General features: G+C 45.0%; 2 protein-coding genes across 3 annotated transcripts in view; both read right to left on the reverse strand.

The window, feature by feature from the left end:
* The window catches only part of cavin4b (caveolae associated protein 4b), a 7,489-nt gene extending 1,923 nt beyond the window's left edge, over positions 1-5,566 (reverse strand). The window contains exons 1-2 of the mRNA XM_076291195.1: positions 4,919-5,566; positions 1-169 (exon numbers count right to left, since the gene is read on the reverse strand). The exon at positions 1-169 is cut by the window's left edge and continues 1,923 nt beyond it. Coding sequence (XP_076147310.1) covers positions 1-169; positions 4,919-5,275 — 526 coding nt within the window. The 5' untranslated portion in view covers positions 5,276-5,566. The remainder of the gene's footprint in view (positions 170-4,918) is intronic.
* Positions 5,567-8,877: 3,311 nt separating this feature from the next.
* The window catches only part of tmeff1b (transmembrane protein with EGF-like and two follistatin-like domains 1b), a 34,478-nt gene continuing 18,860 nt past the window's right edge, over positions 8,878-24,495 (reverse strand). The window contains exons 2-10 of one of the 2 annotated variants that reach the window (XM_076291198.1): positions 22,739-22,848; positions 21,935-22,064; positions 19,636-19,662; positions 14,886-14,982; positions 14,115-14,263; positions 13,487-13,522; positions 11,783-11,915; positions 11,014-11,172; positions 8,878-10,456 (exon numbers count right to left, since the gene is read on the reverse strand). In XM_076291198.1, the coding sequence (XP_076147313.1) occupies positions 10,372-10,456; positions 11,014-11,172; positions 11,783-11,915; positions 13,487-13,522; positions 14,115-14,263; positions 14,886-14,982; positions 19,636-19,662; positions 21,935-22,064; positions 22,739-22,848 (926 nt within the window). In that variant the 3' untranslated portion in view covers positions 8,878-10,371. Of the gene's footprint in view, positions 10,457-11,013; positions 11,173-11,782; positions 11,916-13,486; positions 13,523-14,114; positions 14,264-14,885; positions 14,983-19,635; positions 19,663-21,934; positions 22,065-22,738; positions 22,852-24,495 lie in introns of both variants that reach the window. The other variant, XM_076291196.1, reaches the window with a different exon arrangement.

Consider the following 24,495-nt stretch of genomic DNA (forward strand, 5'->3'; position numbering starts at 1 on the left):
TCAGGCCGGACTTCTTCATGCGGGTAGCGGACGAGTCGCCCTCCTCCACCACCATGTACTCCTCGTCCGAGTCTGGGGCGGGCGGCTCCACTGCCTCCTCTTTGGTGTCGGCAGACGCCTCCTTAGGGGCGGGCTTTGGGGCGGCCACGGCCTTCACTTCATTATCACCCTGCAAAAGAGAGCAAGACAGCATTGGTGTCATCGTTATTCTTACTACAATCATTATTAAAATATATAGCTTTCTTTTTTAAGAATATTTTTTAAAAATCATGACCATTTTCATCATTATGCAATTTTGCGCATTATGCACTACCAGTGTTGCTATTATTGGGTATATGAATCAGCATTTCCACTGTGTGTATGTTTGAATCAGCATTTCCGTTCTTGTAATCATAGTTGGAATTTAATATTTTGGGAACAATATTAAAGTATATTTTTGGGGGCTTTTTATGCCTTTAATGAGACAGGACAGTGGACAGTGGACAGTGACAGGAAGTGAGTGGGATAGAGAGTCGGGGTGGGAACCAGAAAGGACCACGGGGCGGGAATCGAACCCGGGTCGCCGCCGTACGGTGCAGGTGCCCCAGCCAGTCGCACCACATCCAGGACGAGTCTTGGGAACAATGCTGACATTTTCACCAGACGCACAATTTGAAGTGAAGTTAAATGAAACAGCTGTAGCTGTATATGAAAATAAGTTCATAAGGAATGCTGAGGCTTACAACGGTTATGAGTTATCTGTTGTTGTGCTTAATATGTGGGGTAAAGCACAAAAGTCAAAGTGTTCTATATGTTTAATGTTCCCCATTTCATCACATTTACAGAAATGAAAAGCAAATAGAGAGAAGCTTGCAGCTGTCATGCCTTAACTATGTTAACATCCAGCATTGAAGTCTCACTGCTCCCTCAGATTTACGAACCATTTGCTGACATCAATCACCCCATATGAGTAATGATAGATCTATCTATCTATCTATCTATCTATCTGGCATCAATCACCCCATATGAGTAATGATAGATCTATCTATCTATCTATCTGGCATCAATCACCCCATATGAGTAATGATAGATCTATCTATCTATCTATCTGGCATCAATCAGCCCATATGAGTAATGTCTACATGCTGGCAGGGAAACGAGTCATTTTCTAAACCTGTAGAATCTGCCACAGGTCTGAAGTCTGATGTCTCAGACACCAACAGCGTTCACATCTCTGGACTTTTTCTGTTTTTAGTGACAGAACTCCTACGCATTCATTTTCTTTTCTTTCTTGCCATTCCCATGTTGTTCCCACACGTGAACAGCACCAAAAAGCCATATTTGAACAGATAATAACTTAGTCTTTCCATGTTGTTCCCACACGTGAACAGCACCAAAAAGCCATATTTGAACAGATAATAACTTAGTCTTTCCATGTTGTTCCCACACGTGAAAAGCACCAAAAAGCCATATTTGAACAGATAATAACTCAGTCTTTCCATGTTGTTCCCACACGGGAACAGCACCAAAAAGCCATATTTGAACAGATAATAACTTAGTCTTTCCATGTTGTTCCCACACGGTGAAAAGCACCAAAAAGCCATATTTGAACAGATAATAACTTAGTCTTTCCATGTTGTTCCCACACGGTGAAAAGCACCAAAAAGCCATATTTGAACAGATAATAACTTAGTCTTTCTGGTGCAATTAGCAGTATAATAACATAAACTCCTGAGCACGAAACTGTCCTTACAATTAGGCTGGTTTTCTCACACTGAGCAAATCATGAGCATTAGTCTAGAATCCTGATCTGTGTGGAGACATGCACACATGGGTTATGATGCTTCACCAGTGCTAACAGCAGTATCCTCAGCACTAAGATGGCTGCCAGAGAGAGTCTTTGCAAACTTATGTAACAACTCGACGTCAGCAAAACCTGAGTGCGCATTTTGACAACATATCACTTGATGAAAAATTCATCGTTCTAGTTGCAGAGACTCCTAACTTGAAAATGAGGCCAAGGCGTTGTGTAAGCACATATGACACCAACTCGTCACACACTGACATTTACACATATCTGACTACAGAGCACCGCTCACATTACTGGTGCTGGTGCATGTTATCACCGTCCACCACTGGTCACAGCCAGCAGGCAATACCGCACTCAGCCAGCAGGGCTCTTTGCAGCCCATTTCACCAGCCCATTAAAGAACCGGCTGGGCAGATCTCAACACACTGTGATCTTATCAGATGCACGGCTGGCAAGATCTCAACACTCTGCCTCTTGCATAGCATGCCTTGTGTATAAATGCTTAGTGCACACTTGCAGGCAGCATAGCATGCCTTGTGTATAAATGCGGATCAATAATGGCTAACGGTGGTGGGTTTGTGCTCGGAGCAGGAGGGAGTGGCGGGGGCTTTTTGGACTGTCGCTGCGTCAGACATGATAGCACTATATTAGGAAATGTGTGGCTTCATGGCGTACGCTCTCAGAATAACTCTGAACAAACTGTCAGCTGTCGGGTTGTCTGAGCCGATGCCCTGCTTCAGCAGACAGGCCAGGACAGGCCGACCCGCGTGGGTGAGCGCAGGGGAGCGGACAGCTTGCAGCAGACGGGAAGACTTGCACCAGATTGCTGTATTTAGTCGTCTCTATTTTCTAGTGTGATAATGAGGTTAAGGACGAATAGCTAAGGCATTTAGGCAAGGGACCGATGAACCATATACATGTCTTCAATATACTTTCAGAAATGACTTTCTAATTTGTGCTGCTCTAATTCAGAACTGTAGTTATGCCTGTTCCCTGATAGGTATAAGATTGTTCACAGTGATTCATTCTCACAATAAAAACAGGTATAATATATCCTTCTCTCTGCCAGATTGATCAAAAGTGAGGTGTAGTATTGCAGCAATAAAATGTCACTTTATACCTTGTACACACAGTCGAATAGTAATGGCCAAACGTTGCCAAAAAGTAGATTGAACTTATAATAGCACAGATGACGTTAAGAGATAAAGATGGTCTTGAGCAAAGTATGCTTTTATACTGGACAGCCCTTATCTAGCATTGTCTATTAGAATGCTTTCAATCAGGTAAAAACAGATAACGTTATCATAATGTTATCGCAACAATGTGTGCCCCTTTCTATCGCACCACTTTTAAACTCTCTGACCCTGGGTCACTGCAACACAAAGGTGTTATTTAGTCACCTGTCTATATCCAATTACTCTTCTAATGGTAATTAAGCAACAAATGAATATTGTGCTAACTGTTGCATATTCATTGAAAAGAGATTGCATTGATGTACTGTGTGTTGGTAGAGTTCAATTTGGTATACTGTATCAGTCAGAGTTGCAACATATCCAGACAGAAAAATACACTCTAATGTCCTGGGTATAACTGTAACATTTAAATGTATGATTTTAGTGTATCTTCCTAGCTTACTTCTTATGAATTTAGTATCTAGTAAGTATGTTCTTGATGTAATTTCAGTATTCAGTCAGTCAGTAAGTTCTATTCTTTGGCGTGTCTGAATGAAAGTGTAATTGGTTGCTGTCACGCAGGCACTCAGCTCTGGTACAGTGTGGGTACAGTGTGGGTACAGTGTGGGTACAGTATTTAATGTGATAAATGGTGAGGAGAGGAGTACTCACTCCTGGAACTTCTCCCACCATGACCCCCTCTGTTCTAAAACAAGATGGCGGCCTGGTTCTTGCCAACTGTGGGCTAAAAGGAGGTTCAGAGCAGAGCCGTGAGGATTGCTAGTCCAGCCCTCCTAGGGTGGCCATGGCAGCTCCTACATATTAGCTTTCATAAGGGCAACGTCTAACCTTTTGGTGCCCGGCCATTTGTCTTGCGCTCTGCCAAGTCAAGCAGGAGGCTGAAATAATGGGGCCACCGGCGGCCTGTCAGGCACTCACAAGCAGAGCCAGCAGGAGGAGGAGAAAGACTCCCCACTGGGCCAAACAATTGCAGGTGGCGTTTTGATTTCCCCTTTAAGACTCCCCACTGGGCCAAACAATTGCAGGGTGGCGTTTTGATTTCCCCTTTAAGACTCCCCACTGGGCCAAGCAATTGCAGGGTGGCGTTTTGATTTCCCCTTTAAGACTCCCCACTGGGCCAAACAATTGCAGGGTGGCGTTTTGATTTCCCCTTTAAGACTCCCCACTGGGCCAAGCAATTGCAGGTGGCGTTTTGATTTCCCCTTTAAGTCCAAGTGGCTGCCTTGCCTGCCGTGTGTGCACTCCTTGGCGTACTCTCCTTGGTAGCGCGCCGCCCTGGTGGCTAGTTTTAGCTTGTGCTGATATTACAAGTCTCAGTATAGCCTCCCACTGGCAAGACAGGTGACAAATTAGAGGAGCAAAAAGAAAGTCTGAATGGCACACAACAGACACACCACTGCATACTGTACAACAGACACACCACTGTGCATACTGTACAACAGACACACCACTGCATACTGTACAACAGACACACCACTGTGCATACTGTACAACAGACACACCACTGCATACTGTACAACAGACACACCACTGCATACTGTACAACAGACACGCCACTGTGCATACTGTACAACAGACACGCCACTGTGCATACTGTACAACAGACACACCACTGTGCATACTGTACAACAGACACACCACTGTGCATACTGTGCAGGAGTTCTGTGCAGTTGTGCATGATAAAGACTGATACTGAAGTCTAGTCACTCTAGTGAAACTGAAATCATAAATCTGTCGACATCCAGTTCTACTCGGTGCTCAACCAAACCACGGAATAGATAGATAGATAGATAGATAGATACTTAGATAGATACTTTATTGATCCCCAAGGGAAAATTCAATTCATGTGTGTGTGTGTGTGTGTGTGTGTGTGTGTGTTTGAGAGTGTGTGTGTGTGTGTGTGTGTGTGTGTGTGTGTGTGTGCTGCTGGTCTCACCTGGTAGATGACCACTCTGAACTTGTTCTTCACGAGTAGCTCTCCCTGCGTCTCTTCCACCTTCTTCACGCGCTCGTTCTGTTTCTCCACGCGCACGCGCACGTCCTTGATGTGGCAGCTGACCTTGCGCGTCTTCTCCAGCAGCTTCTCCACGACGCCGTTGGTGGCCGCGTGGTCCTTGGTCAGCTTGGCCACGTCCGCCTGGATGGTCTTGACACTGGCCTCCAGCTCCAGCTGTCTCTCCTCCATGCGCGTCTGGCACGCCTGGACGTTGTCGATGATGCCCGCCACGCGCTCCAGCAGCACCAGCACGCCAGCCTCACCCTCCAGCGCCGACACGTCCATCTTCTGAGCCATCGCCGCGGTCCTCCAATACGCTCCTTGTTTTCCGGAGGAAAAGAGAGAGAGAGAGAGAGAGAGAGGCGTGGGGGGGAAGAAGGGAAGTCCTCTCCGAGGGTCAGTCCTCTCCAAGGGTCAGGGCTCCGAAAGTGTCTCAGGAGAGGAGGCTGGGAAAAGGTTTTAGGATCTTACGGGCGACGGGCTCGGCTGCAGGACCATGGGGGCTGTGGACAGTCCTGTGATTGAGGGCTCGGGTGGACAGGAGGCGGACGAACAGGCGGCGGCTCTCCGGCTGAAGTGTCTTCACACAGGTCTGCTGCAGAAGAACATGGACGCTCCACCTCACCCACATGTAGGGCAAAACCGGGGATCAAAGGGCAGACAGAGTCACATGGTACGCCCAAAGAGAGAGAGGGAGAGAGAGACAGAGACAGAGAGAGAGAGAGAGAGCTGAGGAGCTAGAGCCTGAGTGAGGGCATGAATTCATCGCACTTATAAATATCCCCAGTAAGGTGACACCCTGACTGTTTTAGAAGTTGTGTATGGGGCTCCAGGAGAATGGAAAGCCCCCCGTTAGACAGCAGGCATTAGCGGCCGGGGACTTGTTCTCTTTTCCATTGCACCACCTCATTGCTTTTGTGTTAACATACACAACTGTAAAGGCATCCATACATGGCCCATGCCTTTTATGGTCTAGCGGGCCGCTAATGCTAAAGAATGACCGTGAACGATTGTCCACGTCATGTGAGAGTCATTGGCAGGAGTAGACATCAACACGGATCTCATGACTGGACTGCGTGTTTGGAAAGCAACACCCACTATTGCCACACAAGTGTGCACAGGGCTGGACGCAAGGTACCGGTACATGACCACAGACTGGACTTCCCCGTCTATCACCCCCCCCCGCAGGGTGGCGTTGGACTAATCCCAGCGTTTTGGGGGAGCTTGTCAGGCCCAGGGGTGATCTCAGCACTTGGTCATCATGGGTGTGCTGCTCTGTCATTGGGAAGCAGCTGGAGATGCATCACATTCAGATCTGTTGTACCATATATTACAAGATATTTCATTTCAGATCTGTTGTACCATATATTACAAGATATTTCATTTCAGATCTGTTGTACCATATATTACAAGGTATTTTATTTCACAACATATTTTTACTTAAAGTGCCTGTAAGAGTTAGTCTAGAAATCTAGACGCACCCTAGCGGCAGCAAATTACATTTGCTTCCAGGGTTAGTCTAGCAACTCTCTGTTGGCTTGTGAGCTCGAAAAATTTAACTTCTATCAGGCCAATCAAATCGTGTATAGAGTCGTTAGGCGGGCTTAACATAATGATTGATGGCAGAGTTGCAACGGTTTGGCTTGAATTCCCTGCTACTTGAAAACAAAGAAGATGGATGTTGCTGTTGGCGAACAGTGTGACACGAGTTAAGCTTTTATTAAGTTGCCAAACGTTTGAACTAGCCAACTAGCTCCGCTGGTGGGAAACGCATGGGACTCATAGCGCTGCCGCTGTCCTATTGCGTGCAGAGGGAATTTGAAAGACAACTGATTATCCCGCCCCTCGGACTGAGCACTGCGAACGGTGAGTGCCCAGACCCTACATTTGAATGTGGGTCTGGCTGGTCAGGCTAGGGTAGTGTGTAAGAGTATGTGGGTGTGGCTGGTCAGGCTAGGGTAGTGTGTAAGAGTATGTGGGTGTGGCTGGTCAGGCTAGGGTAGTGTGTAAGAGTATGTGGGTGTGGCTGGTCAGGCTAGGGTAGTGTGTAAGAGTATGTGGGTGTGGCTGGTCAGGCTAGGGTAGTGTGTAAGAGTATGTGGGTCTGGCTGGTCAGGGTAGGGTAGTGTGTAAGAGTATGTGGGTGTGGCTGGTCAGGCGAGGGTAGTGTGTAAGAGTATGTGGGTGTGGCTGGTCAGGCGAGGGTAGTGTGTAAGAGTATGTGGGTGTGGCTGGTCAGGCTAGGGTAGTGTGTAAGAGTATGTGGGTCTGGCTGGTCAGGCTAGGGTAGTGTGTAAGAGCATCACATCAGTGAGTTGTTGTTGTTGTTGTTGTTGTTGTTGTTGTGTATGATTTCATATTTAATGTCCAGGGTAAAGTGGACAGAGGACTATATGGGAAGGTGAAATTAGCGATGACATCTAGAAGATGACTTTTTGTTAAAAATGTTTTCCATGATGCAAAACTAGTGTCATGTGAAGGCTAGTCAGCTGCAAGGTGTGATCATCTTCCTTTGTGTCCACGCTCCATTTTGCCATACTAACCTTTAATCCTGCGAGCACCTTTAATGATGTACCTTCATGCACATTAAACAGGTCTCCCACGAGCTCTCATTATTAACCCACAGCTGACAGATGGTTACAGTGTGTGTGTGTGCGTGTGTGTGTGTGTGTGTGTGTGGTGTGTGTGTGTGGTGTGTGTAGTGTGTGTGTGTGTAGTGTGTGTGTGGTGTGTGTGTGTGGTATGTGTGTGTGGTATGTGTGTGTGTGTGTGTGTAGTGTGTGTATGTAGTGTGTGTGTGGTGTGTGTGTGTGGTGTGTGTGTAGTGTGTGTGTGTGGTGTGTGTGTGTGGTGTGTGTAGTGTGTGTGTGTGTAGTGTGTGTGTAGTGTGTGTGTGGTGTGTGTGTGTGGTATGTGTGTGTGGTATGTGTGTGTGTGTGTGTGTAGTGTGTGTATGTAGTGTGTGTGTGTGGTGTGTGTGTGTGGTGTGTGTGTGTGGTGTGTGTGTGTGGTGTGTGTGTGTGTGGTGTGTGTGTAGTGTGTGTGTGTGGTGTGTGTGTGTGGTGTGTGTGTAGTGTGTCCACATGCCTGGGGCCACTTTTTATTGTCATTGTCTCCTTTTCCTGATGGGCAAAAAAGGTTCGGATGGTTAGGCTCCTGTCACTTAGCAACTAGGACAAGACCGCCCTGCACTAGCGAAGAGCTGCTGCCTCAGGGGAACACGTTGGGGGGGGGGGTGGTGCAGGGGGGCCGTGTGTGTGTGTGTGTGTGTGTGGGGGGTGGGGGAAGGGGTCATGAGGTAGTGGGGGAAGGGCTGTCCAAATCCCTAAAATTATGCCACCAGCTGCTATCTATAATTACCACCGGGACCGGGACCTGGCTATAATTACCCCCCACCCGGTCCCAGGCGAGTTCAGGCTGCCTCAGTGCAGCCCTGTACTGCACTTGTAACACACACACACACACACACACACACACACACACACACACACAGTGGAACTGAAACGCACATTCATACTCTTCAATTGAAACCCTAAAGCTTCTTCACTCTTTTTCAGAAGTATCAATATCTCAACAGATCAGTGCTTTTCTCAGCATGTCAGTTCCAGTTGCCTTAACAAGAGATTTCCTACAATGAATCTGCAGTGCTTGTCATTGCTGTATATTATGAAAGTGATATATATCTATATTTATTTAAAATCTATTCTATGAAACCATTGGAACCCTGCCAGCACATCGGTGTAGTGTTGTTTCTCGTTCATCTAGCACTTGATAATTAATTCTGGCTTTATCAACCCGTTTTCAGTGTGTGTCTACAATAACAGTTTTACACAATCATTTCGATACATTGGAGACCATTTTAATTCTGTTTTGTCTTGATGGTAGAGGATTTGCAGGGGACATACATTCAGTCATTCAATTAGATCAAAATTGTGCATGGGTCGTCCATGATCTGTGTTCTTTTTAAAAAATCATTCAATCAACTTTTATGAGGATAAATGTTAAACAGACCAACACTATCAGAAGAGGTCACGCTGTGAAGGGGTCAAGCTGTAAAGGGAGACTGAAATGTGTCTTTGTCTCCCCCTGGTGGACATAGTGGACCCATGTCATGTGATTTGTATAAAGGGTTGGGGGGTCATTACTTATTGATGGCATACTGTAGCTTATTAAAAGCCGCACTACTGACATTATTCAAATCTATCCATCACTGTGTTGAAATGTAGAGGGTTTTGCTCTCATGCCTCAGAGTCTGTATTTTAAAGGACACTAAATTGAATTGCCACTGAATATTTTAGTCTTTGTGAGGGTATATAAAGCCTTACTGGGTTAATTGATATCAGATTTGAATGTCTCTCTCTCTGTTAAAACTGATTATATAAAAAGATGTGTATAATTTTAAACGTGTATAATTTTAAACATTCACACAACCCACCACTAGCTCATCTTCGGGAGATAAGGTCCCTCTCCTAACATTCACATAGTCCTCCTTAGTACGGTGTGGGCACATTCAATGCAGCATGTTTAGATACAGAAATGCAACTGACATTTTATGTGACTAATATTCAGATGGAAGCAGCAAAAACTACTTGTAGGACGGAGAATTTAATTCTATCAAGTCTACATCACTGGACACGGTTCCACAGATCATGCGATATGCAGCGTCTAGAATTAAATTAATCAATAATAATGATCATTTCAACATCAACAACAGCAACACCAATAACATTAGAACATAAAAAAACTACAAACGATCCAACATCGAAAAATTATTAGCTATGTCAAAAAACACATTGTGTTCCATTGCTGGAATTCCTTTTTCAAAAGAGAGAGAACTTTTTGTAAACTTTTTTTTTTCTTTTTAAAACATCATCGGCTCACATTTCATTCATGTCCAACTGCATTTGGTGTTCAGCTGCATTCAATTTGCAAAGAAACAAGAAAAATCAGAAAAGCAAAAGACGTGAGGGGAAAAATGAAGACAAGAAATCCATTTATGAGTGGCCCAATGAGTAGCACATTCCAAAAGACAGCGAGAAGTCCGTTTCAGCGGTGGTAAAGGTGTGTGTGTGTGTGTGTGTGTGTGTGTCCGTTTCAGTGGTGGTAAAGGTGTGTGTGCCGAGAGCTACATAAAAAAACAAAAGAATTCAAAAGTACCAAAATAATATTTAAACCCACAATAGCTTGCTCCTGTTGAAAGTGTCACACAGACAACAGGAAGTACGTTTAATGTCCAGTAAAGAAAAAATAAGGCCTCTTTCAAAATAATATTTAAAAAAAAAATATGTTGTCGTCCTCCCAAGTTTAAAAATCAGGAAAAAATAAAATCGATACGTTAAAAATGTAATCCACTTGGTACGAAAAAAGTATAAAAATTAAAATAAAAAATCCAGCTACATCATCCTGGAAGAAGTATCTGAAGAAAAGTGTCCAAGGTTTTGCTTTTGCCGACGTCCCCGGTTATTTTTGGGGCATTTTCTGTGAAAGAAACAACAGAAAAGGAAACGTTAATGGCTCCACTCACTCTAAGGCCTTCTACTCATTTCTTTTCACTGGGTCAGTCACAGAAAAGAACCGTGCATTTTTTAATTAAAAAGGTTTATTCATTCATCCTTTTGAGAACAGTAGACCTCATTTTTTCCGAGACCTATTTCCCAGAATGCTCTCCAACGATCCCTATTGTTTCCTTTGAACTTCATATTGAGCCTCAAAGAGCTCAATTCCACAAGGTCAGTCAGACAATCTCACACTCTCCGTGACAGGTGGGCACAATACAGTAATGTTACCGCTAGTTTTACATACAGTTCGCTTTTTAGCCCACAGGAAGCTGGATAAGAACAAAGGGTTCTGGACTAAACCAATTCCGCCTGTGTGAAGTGAAGATTGCTATTACTAACACTTAACAGCCCCTTTGGCAGGACTTTACGAGGACTTTAATAGGCTTTTGTGTCTTGTGTGGATTTAAGACTTCGGGCCCTCGAGAACCCTGAACGTCAGCCTTTCATCTTAAGAGCAGTCGGTAAAAGAGCGGCCACCTGGTGATGCACATGACGACGGCCACGATGATGGCGATCTGCACGGCGCCGATGATGGCAGCGATGAGCACGTAGTGGAGCTTCTGGCCGCTGGGCACCACGTACAGGATGTTGAAGTCCTGGACGTCACACTGAGCACCTGTGTAGCCAGACTCACACCTGTGGGAGAAGCTCAGGGGTCAACAACATATTTATAAAGCGCTTTTCACCTGTGGGGAAGCTCAGCGCTTTTCACCTGTGGGGAAGCTCAGGCGTGAAGCGGAAGCAAAGAATCACACAGCCGAAGCTGCAGAGGTGCTTCAGGGCAAACAAAACAGATGTTCGTGATGGCCGTGTTCACTTTAAAACACGGCGTGTTTTTCACAGTAAACCCAGGGGTGTGGTGGTAAAATAAGAGGGAGATAAACTATGAATTATGGGATCAAGGTATGCTGGACTGCGCCAAGCGGTATTGGAATTTTAAAAACGGCATTCAGAACACGGAGGTTATTGTCCAATGTTTATAACAATACCAGTGCTATTAAATGGTTCCTAGAGTGTTAATGTTTATAACAATACCAGTGCTATTAAATGGTTCCTAAAGTGTTGATGTTTCTAACAATACCAGTGCTATTAAATGGTTCCTAGAGTGTTGATGTTTCTAACAATACCAGTGCTATTAAATGGTTCCTAGAGTGTTGATGTTTATAACAATACCAGTGCTATTAAATGGTTCCTAGAGTGTTGTATGATTGTATGACAACCATCCTGAAGCCTGCAGAGCTCTTACCTGCACGAGACGACACCAAATTTCATCTCACACTGGCCGTGAAGACAGAAGTTGGCGTACTCCTCTGTGCACGGTGCTGGGCTCCAGCTGTTAGTTCTGCCGCTGCCCACGTCTGGCTTCTCCTTAACGACCGCTGGGAAGGAAATATTGCTGACTAGTTACTGGTGTGGACGAGCACGTCATCACATCAAGCAGAGGCAGACTGATCCTGGCCCTGTATTATCAAGGTGGTGCCATGGTAACAGTGCTGACTGAATATTTAAAACTAAATTAAAATGAGTTCAGGGTCTATAATGTTCTATGTAAAATCTGTAGCTTTGTGCCAAACAGAGGCATGTTCATCAAGGTCCTTTTTCGCCGTCCTAAAATCTAATAAACAGGGTTCCCACGAGTCATGGCATTTCTGGAATATCATGGAATTTTGGAAAGTCTATTCCAGACATGGAAAATCAGGGAATTTTATCATTTTTGGGGCAAAGTTGTGGTATATCAGGGATTTTTGTTGTAGCAGTTTAAAATGTACTTGCCAAAATACATTAATACAAATATATTTCCACACAGAATTGCTGTATATCTGGTTATTAGCGTTACTGCTTGTGTGAGTAGCCCAACTGTGTTTATTGAATGCCTATTTATTCATCTCCCGCTCTAAGAAAGTAAAAGATTCTTGACTGCTATGCGGGTGCTCTTAGAGTGGGAACCCTGAGTCAAGGAGCCTGCAGGACAGTGTAGCAGTGTAGGTAGCCAGCCGCTAATGCCAGTGTAGGAGGCTCCACCTCCAGGTAGCCAGCCGCTAATGCCAGTGTAGGAGGCTCCACCTCCAGGTAGCCAGCCGCTAATGCCAGTGTAGGAGGCTACACCTCTAGGCAGCCGCTAATGCCAGTGTAGGAGGCTACACCTCTAGGTAGCTGCTAATGCCTAGGGGGGGGGGGGGAGGCTACACCTTTACCACATGCCCCTCAAACCCTCATTTTCATTTCTTTTCTTTTTTAAATATGCCCCCCAAAAACTAGCAAGTATGACCTTAATCATCAGATGTAATTTCTGGAAACCTGGGGCATGAAAAGCTAGGCATTCATTAAGTCCTTTTAGAGCAATGGTTCTCAAGCTGGGGTCAGGATAATTTCTGGAGGTCACCAGATTGTGTGAACAAACCCCCATTAAAGACCCCAACTCTCCGGGGCTGTGTAGGTCCAAGAGCTGAGTATTGTTTTTTATGGCCAACAACTGCTGTTATGAGCATAACGATGTCACCCCACATTTTCTTACCACCTGTGATCAGAGACGGTATAAAATAGCATGTGATGGGTGAGGTATGTAACCTTGTCATAACTGACATAATGTAAGTCGCTTTGGTAAAAGTGTCTGCTGAATGAGCACATGTAAAATATTGAGTAGAATCCTGTGGAGATGGCTTCTCAGAGAAAGTAACAAGTGATTACACAGTTATTCTGGCTGTGGTCAAAATCGTGGAGAGAGCCTATAGGTGGGGTGTCGTGGACACCAAGCCAATTAATCTGGGGCGTCATGACTCGAGGAAGATTGAGAACCCCTGTTCTAAAGGACTACTGGTGAGGGTTGAGAACCACTATTCCAGGATTACTGGTGAGGGTTGAGAACCACTATTCCAGAGGACTACTGAGGAGTTCTTTAGTCAAAACGAGTGAAAACAACATACAGCAACACAACAAGGACTTCACTCACCAAACACATCGGGAGGGACATCCTTTTTCCCTTTATCTGTTTTAGAGAAGCAAGCAAATTATTAGAAAGTATTAGAGACTAATCTCAATGGTTTGGCATTATGGCATTATTTGTTAGGCAACATTATCTTGTCAGGGCATTTACTTAAAGCTCTAAAGCACAGCTTGACATGTGCAATGCACCCAGCGCTAAGAGAAGGACTCCACCACGCGTTGCGAGTGTTTAATCATGACTGAAAAGGCCTCTTAAAGTCTTACCACTAGCGCTTTATCCAAGAGGAAATCCGCTAAGTGCCGGCCAGGCCTGTGAATCTCTCCAGATTGGTGCCATGCAAACTCCCTGAGCCTGGTCAAGCCTGGTGGAATCTGGTTTAATTGTTGAAGTGTGTGCGTGCGTGTGTGTAGGGGGTATTACCTGGACACCTCCCGAGGTGCTTAACGTCGATCTGCTCCTGCGTGCGTGCGTGTGCGTGCGTGTGTGTGCGTGCGTTACCTGGACACCTCCCGAGGTGCGTGCGTGTGTGTGTGTGTGTGCGCGTGCGTTACCTGGACACCTCCCGAGGTGCTTGACGTCGATCTGCTCCTGCGTGCGTGTGTGTGTGTGCGTACGTGTGTGTAGGGGGTATTACCTGGACACCTCCCGAGGTGCTTGACGTCTATCTGCTCCTGCTTCATGCAGGATGCCTCCCGCACGTGACACGGGTTGTTGTAGGAGTTCCCGTCCGTCCCACACACAGGGTTCTCGTTGTGGCCACTGCAGTCGATGTTGCACATGCACCTGCAAACCAGCGGCCAAACCAGCGCTTCAGTGTTCCATTGTTCATGTGCGTGTGTGTGTGTGTGTGTGTGTGTGTGCGCGCTCTGACTGAAGCCTTCAATAAAGTTTGATTTTGGAAGAATTGGCCCCAGAAAGTCATTTCCCTTTGACATGAGGCGCCTCCTCTGCAGTAGGACTCATGTGACCAGAGTTGTACCGGAGTGACCGCCCACAACACAATAAGCGCTTCTCCATTTTTATTATTATCTCATTGGTTTAGCAGACGTCCTCTCATATGTGTAAACAACACACAATTACATGCTACATGACACAATTACCAACTGTCCCCATCCATTTCTGTGAAGGACTCTTTAATTGCCTTGTCTCCACTTTATAAAGTCTCTGGTTTATGACGGTTAAACTCCCCTTTAAAAACTCCCATCTTGCCCCCTAAAGAGTTGAGATTCAGGTCATGTCGTCCTCAGTACTGTGCCCTGCCAGCTCTGTTACAGCACTGACACTGAGCAACAGATATGCTGCATGTCTCTAATATTGTGTGAATGCACTACAATGTAGTGGGATTAGATAATGGGAGTAGTGGACGATAGATGATGGTCAAAGATCAGACAAAAGCAAATCTCACCAGACGTCCTCTGAGTCTTCGTCACACTCCGCTCCGTACTTGCAGTTGCCGCACTTGGTGGCCTTCTTGGCTGAGTCGCCCGCCGAGCCCTCGTACTCTGGAAGTCAGGAATGATGTGATTAAAACATGCATACTTTCCCCTCTTACATCCACTTTTGGAACGCTTTGATAAATTGGACATAGGTTTTCGCTGCTGGAGGATTTAATGAATGATCAAGTGAGTTCCTCCTTGATTTGGGGAAATAGCATTCTATTGCTCGGTGCCGACAAGGAGCCAATGTAATTTAATGCCGGAAAATAGGTTGAACGTTTTACAGCCGAGGAATTACCATTTTAATTCAAACCTACTTCAGCGGACCCGCACCCCACCCCACCCCTGCTCTTTAAAGCATGTAATAATTAGAATAAGCCTGCTAGTGCTCTCCTGGTACTTCTCCACTGAGCATAGTAATTGCTCATGGAAACAACACGCTGGGGATAATACCCAAAATATGGGACATACATGTGTATGATTCATGCCAATGACATCTGAGCAGCGACTCTTCAATAACCCCTCTAAGACTACAGTATCTTAACATCTGAGCAGCGACTCTTAAATAACCCCTCTAAGACTACAGTATCTTAACATCTGAGCAGCGACTCTTCAATAACCCCTCTAAGACTAAAGTATCTTAACAGCCGTGTCCAGTGCTGCAGAGTAAAGTGCTTTTCATCACAAGACCGCTGGGTGTGTTTAGTGTGTTCTGTGCTGTGCTGTGCGTTAGCTGTGCGGTGCGTTAGCTGTGCTGTGTGTTAGCTGTGCTGTGTGTGTTAGCTGTGCTGTGTGTGTTAGCTGTGCTGTGTGTGTTAGCTGTGCTGTGTGTGTTAGCTGTGCTGTGTGTGTTAGCTGTGCTGTGTGTTAGCTGTGCTGTGTGTGTTCTGTGTCTGTGTGTTAGCTGTGCTGTGTGTTAGCTGTGCTGTGTGTGTTAGCTGTGCTGTGTGTTAGCTGTGCTGTGTGTGTTAGCTGTGCTGTGTGTTAGCTGTGCTGTGTGTTAGCTGTGCTGTGCGTTAGCTGTGCTGTGCGTGTTAGCTGTGCTGTGTGTTAGCTGTGCTGTGTGTGTTAGCTGTGCTGTGTGTTAGCTGTGCTGTGCGTTAGCTGTGCTGTGTGTTAGCTGTGCTCTGTGTGTTAGCTGTGCTGTGTGTGTTAGCTGTGCTGTGTGTGTTAGCTGTGCTGTGTGTGTTAGCTGTGCTGTGCGTTAGCTGTGCTGTGCGTTAGCTGTGCTATGTGTTAGCTGTGCTGTGTGTTAGCTGTGCTGTGTGTGTTAGCTGTGCTGTGTGTTAGCTGTGCTGTGTGTGTTAGCTGTGCTGTGTGTGTTCTGTGTCTCTGTGTTCTGTGCTGTAACATTCTGAGGCAGAAGGAATTGCAAAACTGTGAAGGCAAAACACTTTTCAATGAATGGGAAAGAAAAGGAGACAGCATAGTGTGTGTGTGTGTGTGTGTATGTGTGTATGTGTGTGTGTGTGTGTGGCTAGTGTGCTGATTTTGTGTGGACTTCTAAGGACAAAGAGCACAGCAGATTTGGGGCTCTGCCATGCGGCCCTGTAATTTAGCAAAATGACAGCTCTGGAGCGCAAGCCTCAAAAGCCGCTCTTGATCTCCTGGAAGAAAACGCAGGAGGTGGAGTCTCAAATTAAACGCTGTTCGGTCAGTTTCCAGTTTCTTGGTCAAAAGCTTTGGCTACTCGTAACACAGCTGGATCTAAAAATAATGTTCGGATAAGGATGTGACAATCTAACCCCCCCCCCCCCCCCCCCAAGCCTTTCCTCTCTCAGCAGAGCAGAGCTGGGATCAGTGCTATGAACGTGTGTGTGTGTGTGTTGCAGTGCTATGAACGCTTTGGGGGCCGCGGGAGGAGTTTTCTAACTCGCTAGTCGCTACGGAGAAGAAACTGTACAAATTCATTAGCATGTGGCTCCCATCACATCTTTTATGTGCTGGGTCATTCCGTGTCAAATCACCCAGTGGCTGGCAGGTCACCCTCTCCCAAAAAATCTGAAAAAACTCACAGGTGTTTGTAGACCAAACCTATGCATAAATCTTAAATAGTATATGTGTATCACTAATGGTTCCAAAACTACAGCCCTTTGAAGTTTCAAGTCATTTTAAGCATCGTGGTGAACAATCCTTTTTGTTCAACTTCCAACATTATTGGCTCTTTTGGTATTTCACACACATTAGTGAAACTATGTGAATAGAAGTACATTTCCCTGTTGAATTTAACAATCCAATCAAATCAGGTGTATCTTGTGTAATTCCCCCTCTGCAAAGCTCTGAAAATGGCTATAAATTCATAATGTGAAAAAACATCACCACCTTTGAGGGCTTCTCATTCAAAAAGTATGTGACACAAATTCATCAGATTTTTTTCCCACTCATGTATGGATTATAAGGTCATGTCCATGCATTAACTTTGGTTGTTAACATTATCACATTGTCAGAGCATTTTTATTAAATTGGGCTTGATTTTCAAAAAGCCCGTTTTCATCTTCTCATTTCACCACGTGGACAGTTAACAGGATTTTTTTTTATTTTACCATATATCATTCTGTATGTGAGGATCATCTGCCCAAAATGTGGGCTTGTTGCTCAGTTTCTTCATTGAGATAAGATTTTTTACAAATATTGTCTATAAATCCACTGAATTTGTACTTTATCTGCAGTACCACTTTGCACCACATGTGGTGCTCTTTTAATACAATGGAAGTCAATGGAAGAGTAAGAGAGTCACTTGTTTGCTGCACATATCCAATCTAAACACACAGTTTATGGTTCATATGGTTCAAGTAAAAAGGGGTTTCTAAAATTCAGTGCATTGTCAGATGCATTAAAAATCTATACTAACGATTTATCATCTTTTTACAAATGCCTCTTGGATCCACGAGTCCTCAAACCTTGTTATGAATACTTGTGATGAAAACACACATGGTCATCTTCATCAAGTGAAATACCTTGATGAACTGAATTTTAGAAACCCATTGTTTCTTGAATATGTTCCTTTATGACATTCATTTTCCAACTTCTTTCCCAGATCACATGGAGACAAAGCACTGATCTCCATCTTGATACTCTTTGTCTATGTATCACAGAGGACTGCATCCCATGCATATGACGATGGATATAGACTTTGCCTAACCAGTTGGCTAGTAATTATTAAAGTGCTCACATAGGCACTGATAGGTTGAAGCTGGTGTAGAAAACTCATTACAAAGATGGTAATTATGCTAAATCCTCTTGCTGCATGTATGATGACCAGTCAGTCTTATGTGTGTATAATTTACTTGATCAGTTTATTTTCTTTCAAATAAGATTTATGTATGAGTAGTATGTTGTTCATGTTGCAATAATTATTTGGACCAATTCAACTATGAACCATAAACTGTGTGTTTAGATTGGATATGTGCAGCAAACAAGTGACTCTCTTACTCTTCCATTGACTTCCATTGTATTAAAAGAGCACCACATGTGGTGCAAAGTGGTACTGCAGATCCAGTACAAATTCAGTGGATTTATAGACAATATTTAAAAAAAATCTTATCTCAATGAAGAAACTCAGCAACAAGCCCACATTTTGGGCAGATGATCCTCACATACAGAATGATATATGGTAAATTTAAAAAAAAATCCTGTTAACTGTCCACGTGGTGAAATGAGAAGATGAAAACAGGCTTTTTGAAAATCAGGCCCAATTTTAAAAAAAATGCTCTGAAAATATGAAAATGATAACAACCAAAGTTAATGCATGGACAGGACCTTATAATACATATATGTGTAGGAAAAAAATCTGATGAATTTGTGTCACATACTTTCTGAATGAGAAGCCCTCAAAAGTGATGATGTCTTTTCACATTATGAATTTATAGCCATATTCAGAGCTTTGCAGAGGGGAAAGTACACAAGATACGTCTGATCCGATTGGATTTTTTAATTCAACAGGAAAATGTACTTCTATTCACATAGTTTCACTAATGTGTGTGAAATACCAAAAGAGCCAATAATGCTGGAAGTTGAACAAAAAGGATTGTTCACCACAATGCTTAAAATGATTTGAAGTTTCAAAGGGCTGTAGTTTTGCAACGATTAGTTATCCAGATATACTATTTAAGATCTATGCATGGATTTGGTCTACAAACACCTGTGATTTTTTTCAGATTTTTTCGGAGAGGGTCACCTGCCAAATTGTGCTGAAATTGGGTGATTTCACACGGAATGACCCTGCTCAGATTTCACCCTGAGGGAGCCCATGGCAGTGGGACACAGTACTGCAATCTTAATGCAGTATTTATACTTATGTGTGTGTGTGTGCGCATGTGTGTGTATGTGTGTGTGTGCACCTTTGAAGAATACATTGTTTTTTGGTATTTAGATGCTCACAGCTCTACCCTCTGGTTGACTCTTATGAAAGATGCATGTGTGTGTGGGTGCATGTGTGTGTGTGTGCGCACGTGTGTGTGTGTGTGTGTGTGTTTGTGTGTGTGTGCGTATGCATGTGTGTATGCGTGTGTGTGTGTGTGTGTGTGTGTGCGTGTGTGTGTGTGTGCGTGTGTGTATGCATGTGTGTATGCGTGTGTGTGTGTGTGTGCGTGTGTGTGTGCGTGTGTGTGTGTATGCATGTGTGTATGCGTGTGTGTGCGTGTGTGTGTTGCAGCCCTTTGCACATAATTATTTTGCAGAAACAAATGAAGAAAAACAAAAAGGATTTTTTTCCCGTACCTCCATCTCCTGATCCTGAACTGCTATCTGTTGGCAAACAAGACATGGAGACATGGGCAGAGGGAGAGAGGGAGAGAGAGAGAGAAGGAGAGAGAAAGAGAGAGAGAGAGAGAGAGGGAGAGAAGGAGAGAGAAAGAGAGAGAGAGAGAGAGAGGGAGAGAGGGAGAGAGAGAGAGACAGAGACAGAGTTAAAGGTTAGACAGGTTCATATCACTTTAACAATCATCAAAGCCCTATGGCTGGTGGTTTAATCAGACAGTGCCGTGTGTGTGTGGTGTTTATGTATGGTGTTGTGTGTGTGTGGTTATGTATGGTGTTGTGTGTGTGTGGTTATGTACGGTGTTGTGTGTGTGTGTTTATGTACGGTGTTGTGTGTGTGGTGGTTATGTAAGGTGTTGTGTGTGTGTGGTTATGTACGGTGTTGTGTGTGTGTGGTTATGTAAGGTGTTGTGTGTGTGTGGTTATGTACGGTGTTGTGGGGTGTTTATGTACAGTGTTGTGTGTGGGGTTATGTACGGTGTTGTGTGTGGGGTGGTTATGTACGGTGTTGTGTGTGGGGTGGTTATGTACGGTGTTGTGTGTGTGTGGTTATGTACGGTGTTGTGTGTGTGGTGTTTATGTACGGTGTTGTGTGTGGGGTGTTTATGTACGGTGTTGTGTGTGTGTGTGGTTATGTACGGTGTTGTGTGTGTGTGGTTATGTAAGGTGTTGTGTGTGTGGTGTTTATGTACGGTGTTGTGTGTGGGGTGTTTATGTACGGTGTTGTGGGGTGGTTATGTACGGTGTTGTGTGTGTGTGGTGTTTATGTACGGTGTTGTGTGTGTGTGGTTATGTATGGTGTTGTGTGTGTGGGGTGTTTATGTACGGTGTTGTGTGTGTGGTGTTTATGTACGGTGTTGTGTGTGTGTGGTTATGTACGGTGTTGTGGGGTGGTTATGTACGGTGTTGTGCGTGGGGTGGTTATGTACGGTGTTGTGGGGTGGTTATGTACGGTGTTGTGTGTGTGTGGTTATGTACGGTGCTGTGGGGTGTTTATGTACGGTGTTGTGTGTGTGTGGTTATGTACGGTGTTGTGTGTGTGGGGTATTTATGTACGGTGTTGTGTGTGTGTGTTTATGTACGGTGTTGTGTGTGTGGTGGTTATGTAAGGTGTTGTGTGTGTGTGGTTATGTACGGTGTTGTGTGTGTGTGGTTATGTAAGGTGTTGTGTGTGTGTGGTTATGTACGGTGTTGTGGGGTGTTTATGTACAGTGTTGTGTGTGGGGTTATGTACGGTGTTGTGTGTGGGGTGGTTATGTACGGTGTTGTGTGTGGGGTGGTTATGTACGGTGTTGTGTGTGTGTGGTTATGTACGGTGTTGTGTGTGTGGTGTTTATGTACGGTGTTGTGTGTGGGGTGTTTATGTACGGTGTTGTGTGTGTGTGTGTGGTTATGTACGGTGTTGTGTGTGTGTGGTTATGTAAGGTGTTGTGTGTGTGGTGTTTATGTACGGTGTTGTGTGTGGGGTGTTTATGTATGGTGTTGTGTGTGTGGGGTGTTTATGTACGGTGTTGTGTGTGTGTGGTGTTTATGTACGGTGTTGTGTGTGGGGTGTTTATGTACGGTGTTGTGTGTGTGTGTGGTTATGTACGGTGTTGTGTGTGTGTGGTTATGTAATGTGTTGTGTGTGTGGTGTTTATGTACGGTGTTGTGTGTGGGGTGTTTATGTACGGTGTTGTGTGGTGTTTATGTACGGTGTTGTGTGTGTGGGGTGTTTATGTACGGTGTTGTGTGTGTGGTGGTTATGTATGGTGTTGTGGGGTGGTTATGTACGGTGTTGTGGGGTGGTTATGTACGGTGTTGTGTGTGTGTGGTGTTTATGTACGGTGTTGTGTGTGTGGGGTGTTTATGTACGGTGTTGTGTGTGTGGTGGTTATGTATGGTGTTGTGGGGTGGTTATGTAAGGTGTTGTGTGTGTGTGGTTATGTACGGTGTTGTGTGTGTGTGGTTATGTACGGTGTTGTGTGTGGGGTGTTTATGTACGGTGTTGTGTGTGTGTGGTTATGTATGGTGTTGTGTGTGGGGTGGTTATGTACGGTGTTGTGTGTGGGGTGGTTATGTACGGTGTTGTGTGTGGGGTGTTTATGTACGGTGTTGTGTGTGGGGTGTTTATGTAGGATGTTGTAGGGTGTTTATGTAAGGTGTTGTGTGTGTGGTGGTTATGTAAGGTGTTGTGTGTGTGGTGGTTATGTACGGTGTTGTGTGTGTGTGGGGTGTTTTATCTAGAGCATTCTTGGGCGTCCGTGTTGTCCAGACTCACCTGGGTAGCAGGGCCCCTCGAAGGTCAGCGATATGGCCCTCTGCTGCTTGCAGGCCGCTTGTCTCAGGAAACACTCGTTCTGGTACGTGTCCCCGTTGGAGCCGCACACGGGAACGAAGTTACTGTGGCACTGGAGTATGGACAGAGAGAAGGAGGAGAGGAAGAAGGAAGGAAGGACAGAGAGAAGGAAAGAGAAAAAACATCCAAAATCAGCTGGCACCCAGAGGCAGTCTTGGGGGAGAGCAACGTCAAACAATAAAGAGTTCAGACCCATGCCAGAGAGACACACACACACACACACACACGCACACGCACACGCACACGCACACACACACACACACACGCACACGCGCGCACGCACACACACACACACACACGCACACACGCTCATGGAGTTCAGACCCATTCCAGAGAGAGCTGTATGGAGGCTCTCTTCATCATCCTGTGCTACGGACATGGCTACAGCTGAGCTACTGACATGACTACAGCTGAGCTACTGACATGGCTACTGACATGGGTACAGCTGAGCTAACGTATTGTGGAAGAAAGACAACACGAGTCTGAGATCAGATCCCTTACCTTAAACTGACACACACACTTCAGGTCTGAGATCGGATCCCTTACCTTAAACTGACACACACACTTCAGGTCTGAGATCGGATCCCTTACCTTAAACTGACACACACACTTCAGGTCTGAGATCGGATCCCTTACCTTAAACTGACACACACACTTCAGGTCTGAGATCGGATCCCTTACCTTAAACTGACACACACACTTCAGGTCTGAGATCGGATCCCTTACCTTAAACTGACACACACACTTCAGGTCGGAGCCGTCATCACGACAGGTGCCCCCGAAACGGCATGTGGCAGCATCACACACTCGCAGGTCGCTCTTCTTCTCTGACAGATCTGCTGGAGAAATACAGAGGCAGCTCTATGAAACAGAGGGGATACCCTCGTATACTCAGTCACAACTAGCACACACACACGCACACACACACACACACACACACACACACACACACACACATACACACACACAGACATACACATACACATAGACACAAACAGATATGCACGAACACACACACACACACACACACACATACACAAAGACACAAACAGATATGCACGCACACACACACACGCATGCACACACGCACACACACCACTGAATACTCAGAAAGAGAGTGAGTATACACAAGACATACAGAGACAACTACATATACACACACTACTGCCCCTGTACACACACACTACTGCCCCTGTACACACTACTGCCCCTGTACACACACACTACTGCCCCTGTACACACTACTGCCCCTGTACACACACACTACTGCCCCTGTACACACACACTACTGCCCCTGTACACACTACTGCCCCTGTACACACGCACTACTGCCCCTGTACACACTACTGCCCCTGTACACACACACTACTGCCCCTGTACACACTACTGCCCCTGTACACACACACTGCCCCTGTACACACTACTGCCCCTGTACACACACACTACTGCCCCTGTACACACACACTACTGCCCCTGTACCATGTTCATTTCCAGACAGAACAGATCACAGGCACAGAATACAAAAGCACGCTTGATTAAGCCTGTCCTGGAGGCTACTGCCTCCTACGGGGCAGGAGAACTGTGAAGCTTTCAGAAAACCATCATGTATTGACGCAATGGATAAAAACAATGTGAGGAGCAGATATTGTTTGGTTTGTGTGAATAAAGCAGAGAGAGAGAGAGTGTGGCAGTAAGAATGTTGAAAACATTGCAGAGGCACTGAAGTCTGAAATTTAAACATTTTTAGCCCTCATGATTTATATATAAGGACCCATTTATGCAACCAGGCAGTAAGGTGTCACCATTTTAAAAAGCCAGTGCACTGCCTGTTATGAAACACCTCTGGTATGCTTAGAGAACATGGAGAATATGTGTTTACACAATAATTAGTACCCTGTCAGAGGGAAAAAAATCTTTATGGGTCTAGGCCTACATGAAAACATAACGAGGACCCTGTAGACCGTTCTAGTGTTACACCCAACATGATTAATGACCCAAAAGTGATAGCGGGGGACAGTTAGCTTGTTTACAGTTGACAGGGACAGTTCGCTTGTTTACAGTTGACAGGGACAGTTCGCTTGTTTACAGTTGACAGGGACAGTTAGCTTGTTTACAGTTGACAGGGACAGTTCGCTTGTTTACAGTTGACAGGGACAGTTCGCTTGTTTACAGTTGACAGGGACAGTTCGCTTGTTTACAGTTGATAGGGACAGTTCACTTGTTTACAGTTGATAGGGACAGTTCGCTTGTTTACAGTTGATTCCATTGTTGCGAAGCTGAACAATCACAAACAGTCTGCGGAGACAGTTCTCCACAAACATGCAGTGGAACTGGACGCAGCTCAGATCTACTTCACAGGAGTCCTGTTATTCAGAATTAATAACCACCCACCAGCCAATCAGAAAAGAGCATTTCTTCTCTGCGGGTTATAGGCTTTTATTTTTATTATTTTTATTATTATTATAAACTTATATATATATAAA

The sequence above is a fragment of the Alosa pseudoharengus genome, unplaced genomic scaffold, assembly GCF_046254945.1.
Source record: "Alosa pseudoharengus isolate Yale_2024_CS ecotype anadromous, Long Island Sound unplaced genomic scaffold, YU_APseudo_1.1 YU_APseudo_1.1_scf_18, whole genome shotgun sequence".
Classification (NCBI taxonomy): domain Eukaryota; kingdom Metazoa; phylum Chordata; class Actinopteri; order Clupeiformes; family Clupeidae; genus Alosa; species Alosa pseudoharengus.